Source organism: Chaetura pelagica, unplaced genomic scaffold (assembly GCF_000747805.2).
Source record: "Chaetura pelagica isolate M959 unplaced genomic scaffold, ChaPel_1.0 scaffold3, whole genome shotgun sequence".
In the NCBI taxonomy this organism is placed as follows: Eukaryota; Metazoa; Chordata; class Aves; order Apodiformes; family Apodidae; genus Chaetura; species Chaetura pelagica.
This window is the reverse complement of record NW_009952974.1, coordinates 5,387,731-5,392,945: the sequence shown is the minus strand read 5'-3', so window position 1 is coordinate 5,392,945 and position 5,215 is coordinate 5,387,731. Positions and strand designations below refer to the sequence as shown.

Here is a 5,215-nt window from a genome sequence, read left to right as displayed (position 1 = left end):
AGGAATGCTTCCAGCTGCCTCCCTCCCCCTTTTATGCCTTTGTTTTATATTTCTCTCTTTTTTCTTTTTCACGAAAAAGAGAGGTGGGATAAAACTGCTATTAAAAAAAAAATCCAACCTTTTTCGGAGTAGTTTAGTCAAAAACCTTGGTTCAAGTGGAAAAACTGGAGAGAGGGGCAATTTTCACCTAAACCAAGGTTTTGATGGGAAGTTACTGTGTCTGAGATAAGATCTAGGATAAAGCATGCACAGATTAGAGCACAAACCTTGGGTGTGACTTCCATTGGTCTGTGGAGGCAGGTGGTGTGAGGGCTGAATATGGCTGGAATAGCTTTCTGTTAGTCACAGAATGACAGAATGGTAAGGGTTGAAATGGACTTCTGGAGATTTTGGAGTCCAACTCTCCTGTCAAAGCAGGACCACCACAGATATCGTTCGTTGTGTGGTAACAAAAAGCAGAAAATGGTGCCTTATGGTGTCAGGTGTCTCATTTTTGTGTCTACTGGGAGAAGGAGGTAAAGCCAGCCTGACCTTCTTCTTCCCTTCCATTGTACGGACTTGGGTTAGCACTATGAGGGGGAAAGAAAGGCCCTAAAGGAAGGTTCACGAAGGGCACTGTATCCTTGGAGAGATCACCTGAATTAGCAACATCAGGCTTTCTTCTCTCTATCTACATCTGTCGTGACCTCTCCTTTCTGCTCATTTACCTGCTCCTTAGTTTTTTCTGAAGAAATTACTATTTCTTAAGAGCTCTGGAGCACTGAAATTGTTGGCTGTAGTACTCGTGAAGAAGAACAGAAATGCAGGGCTCTGTTCTTAATTGTTAGCTCGTTACTTTTGTTTTTCAGAACAATGATCTCCTCTGGACGGATTTCCATCAGAAGCTGGTGGATCAGGCGCTTCTGACCATGGATACCTATCTTGGCCAATTTCCAGATATTAAAGTAAGATTCTCTTTAAACCTTTTGAGTCACAGCAAATGAAGCCTCATAAGAATCAATTTTTTGTATCCCCGTCTTCTTTAGGAGGATGTGTGTGCTGTGCTGCTGCAAGCTCTCCTTTTAGAGCAGCCAAGATCACTGCAGCTCTGGGTCAGGTGAAGATGCTATGTACTCCTTTTGGGCTTGAAATGCGAGTGAAGAATCGATGCTGAAGAGAAAACCTAAGTGTGAAACAGGAGCATCTATAAAGTTCCCTATTGTATTATGATGCATGAGGGCAGTGTCAGCAATAATTCAAGCTTTCAATCTCTTTTCAGTTCTTTGTCTTTCTAAACTTCTTTCTAAGTACAAAGCCTTGAGGAAGTAGTGAGTGGCAAATATGCTTTATAGGTAGAGGCTGGAATGGAAGGCAAATTTGTGTCTTCCCTGAAGTCCACTGTGCATATAACCAGTGCTTTGCATAGAAGGGGGAATGCTGGTTTTGTGTCTTTTTTTTTTTTGGGAGATAGGATCATAGAATCATAGAATCATAGAATCTTAGGGCTGGAAGGGACCTCGAGAGATCATCTAGTCCAACCCCCCTGCCAGAGCAGGGTCACCTAGAGTACATCACACAGGAACTCATCCAGGTGGGTTTTGAATGTCTCCAGTGAGGGAGACTCCACAACCTCCCTGGGCAGTCTGTTCCAGTGCTCTGTCACTCTTACAGTAAAAAAATTTTTTCGGATATTCACCTTGAACTTCCTATGCTCCAATTTACACCCATTACCCCTTGTCCTATCACTGGTCATCACTGAGAAAAGCCTAACTCCGTCCCCCTGACACTCACCCCTTACATATTTGTAAACATTGATGAGGTCACCCCTCAGTCTCCTTTTCTCCAAGCTAAAGAGACCCAGCTCCCTCAGCCTTTCCTCATAAGGGAGATGTTCCACTCCCCTAATCATCTTCGTAGCTCTGCGCTGGACTCTTTCGAGCAGTTCCCTGTCCTTTTTGAACTGAGGGGCCCAGAACTGGACACAATACTCCAGATGTGGCCTCACCAATGCAGAATAGAGGGGGAGGAGAACCTCTCTTGACCTACTAACCACACCCTTTCTAATGCACCCCAGGATGCCATTGGCCTTCTTGGCCACAAGGGCACATTGCTGGCTCATGGTCATCCTCCTGTCTACCAGGACCCCCAGGTCTCTTTCACCTACACTACTCTCCAGCAGTTCAGCCCCCAACCTGTACTGGGACATGGTGTTGTTCTTCCCCAAATGTAAAACTCTGCACTTCCCCTTGTTGAATTTCATCATGTTTCTCCCCGCCCAACTCTCCAACCTATCTAAGTCTCTCTGAATGGCAGCACAGCCTTCTGGTGTGTCAGCCACTCCTCCCAGCTTAGTGTCATCAGCAAACTTGCTGAGGGTACATTCTATACCCTCATCCAGGTCGTTGATGAAGATGTTGAACAACACCGGTCCCAGTACCGACCCCTGTGGGACTCCACTAGTCACACACCTCCAACCAGATTCTGCCCCATTGACTACAACTCTCTGACTCCTTCCTTTCAACCAGTTCCTAATCCACCTCACTTCCTGATCACCAAACCCATACCTGATCAACTTTTCTACAAGGATGCTGTGGGAGACGGTGTCAAATGCTTTACTGAAATCAAGATAAACCACATCTACCGCTCTACCATCATCTATCCACCTAGTAATTTCCTCATAGAAGGCTATGAGGTTAGTCAAACATGATTTACCCTTGATAAAACCATGTTGACTGCTCTTGATGACCCCCATGTCCTTGATGTGCCTGGAGATAGTGACAAGAACAAGTTGTTCCATCACCTTTCCAGGGATGGAGGTGAGGCTGACCGGTCTATAGTTACCCGGGTCCTCCTTCTTGCCCTTCTTGTAGACTGGAGTGACATTTGCTATCCTCCAGTCCTCAGGCACCTCACCTGTTGCCCATGATTTACTGAAGATGATGGAGAGTGGCCTAGCAATGACCTCCGCCAGCTCCCTCAGCACCCTTGGGTGCATTCCATCTGGACCCATTGATTTATGGATGTCCAGATTACTCAACTGATCCCTAACCCAATCCTCATCTACCATGTCAAACTCTTCCTCTATCTTGACTTCTTCTGGGGCTATATGAATCTGGGGCTCATAGGGAGACCCTGCAGGAGTGAAGACAGAGGCAAAGAAGGCATTCAGCACCTCTGCCTTCTTTATATCCTCTGTCACCAGGGCTCCCACCTCATTCCTCAATGGGCCAATATTGCCTCTAGTGCTAGTTTTGCTAGCTATGTATTTGAAAAAGCCCTTTCTATTATCCTTAACCTGACTTGCAAGGTTAAGTTCCAAGGAGGCCTTAGCTTTCCTAATTGCCTCCCTACATCCTCTGACAACAGTCCTATATTCCTCCCACGTGACCAGCCCCTCCTTCCATGATCTGTAGATTTTCCTTTTCCACTTAAGTTTGCCCAGTAGTTCCTTCTTTAACCATGCAGGTCTCCTAGCACCCTTACTAGATTTCCTAACCATTGGGACGCTCTGATCCTGTGCTTGCAAGAAGTGGTCCTTGAATGTTGACCAGCTATCTTGAGCTCCTTTATCTTCTAGCACCCTGTCCCATGAGGATTTCCCTTAACAGTTGATTGAGGAGACCAAAGTTTGCCCTGTGGAAGTCCAGGGTTCTGGTCCTGCTGGGTATTTTGTTCCTTCCACACAGGATCCTGAACTCCACCATCTCATGATCACTGCAGCCAAGGCTGCCATTGACCACCACTGCTTCAACAAGGCCCTCCTTGCTGGTTAGGATCTGAGGACCTGGTTTTGAATAGTGTTGTTTCCCTTCCCCCACTGTTATCTCTGTACATTTTGAGGAGGTTATGCAGGAAATGTCTTCACCATATAGACATGCTATTAATGATCACACCATATGGGAAGTATCAACTTGGCTTCTTCCCAGTGAAAACAGCCCTTTCCCCACCACATGTGTCTTAAAACGTTTGTCAAGATTTGTTGCTTCAGGAGGATTGTGCTGTATCAATGTAGGGCAGGTCACAGGCTTGTAGAAGGAGTCCTGAAGAGCAATGTCCTTGTCTCCTGTGGCTTCTTGGTTTTGCTTCATTTTTCCAGCCTCTCCTGTCCCTGGAAGTCTGAAGTTGGGAATAGTGAAGAGGCTGGCTGTTTCTTTTCACCCTCTCAAGGCTGTAGAGCTGATTGCTCCCTGTAGTGTGATGCCATGTGCCTCAGCAGTGAAAAGGTTTGTGTGTGGCTTCCCAAGCAGGAGGTTTTATTTCAGGCTCAGTACAGACTTTAACTTCTGCACTGCTTCAGTCCAAATCACATTTTACCAGCCTTGTCAGCTGTGCATTGGGTTACCTCAGGGTGTCATGTTTCTTCCATGCTTAGTAACTTTTTTAATTCTGCTGAGGTCCTGCTGAGGTTTTACAGTGGGATTTTGAAAAAGGAGCCAAATATTGGGTCCAGCCACATTTCACCAAAATTCAAGGTGTTAGGCTCTGAAGCTCACATGGATCCTTTCTGTCTTCTGAATCGGCCACTAAAGTGCTTACTGGTAGTGTCCTTTAGAGAGTCTCCAGATAATGCTTTGAAAATGGGAAGTTAAAGCAATTTTGTGCACAAATTAGGTAACGCTTTTAAGAGAGCACTATTTGCCTCTGCATCCCTTCATAAAATGAGTAAGAATTTGGCTTTCAGTTGGTTTCTACAATAAAATGTGGATATATTTCTCAAGAATTTATTTGTTTAAAATGGACTTGCAGTGATATGAATTTAAAAAGGTCAATATGTTTTTAAGGGTGATTAAGCTGAATGCATCATCCTCCTTTCTCCAGAGCAGTGAGAGTTGCTGAAGTCAAGTCTGTTTTTTCAGCTAGTAGGAATAAGTACTCGTGTTGAAGGTTGCTGCAGTTTATAAAAGTGTAGTTTGGCTTCACACAAGGAACTGGTGTTCTTGAGAGTGTCAGTCAAAAAAATCCCAGCCTTATGTAACTTAGAGAATATTTCAGTTGTTTTTGGTTGTTGTGGTAATGGCTTTCTATTTTTGTCTTTTCCACAAAAGTGAAAATTCTTCTTTTCCTGGAATACTGGCATTGCTATGATAATTAAAGATGATTTATGGAGATAAGACTTTTAATTTCAGCATGCATGTGTGATTTTTTGTTAAATTCTAACATCTTTGGAAATCTTCACTTGAGGGACTGGAAAAATTCCCCTGAATTTTTCTTAGCTCCAACAGGATCCACAGCAGGA

General features: G+C 44.5%; 1 protein-coding gene across 6 annotated transcripts in view; it reads left to right on the top strand.

Moving 5' to 3' along the window:
- Positions 1-5,215, top strand: part of BIN1 (bridging integrator 1) — a 92,784-nt gene that overhangs the window by 46,757 nt on the left and 40,812 nt on the right. For all 6 annotated transcript variants that reach the window (XM_009996054.1, XM_009996052.1, XM_009996053.1 and 3 more), the window contains exon 5: positions 849-944. In XM_009996054.1, coding sequence (XP_009994356.1) covers positions 849-944 — 96 coding nt within the window. The remainder of the gene's footprint in view (positions 1-848; positions 945-5,215) is intronic.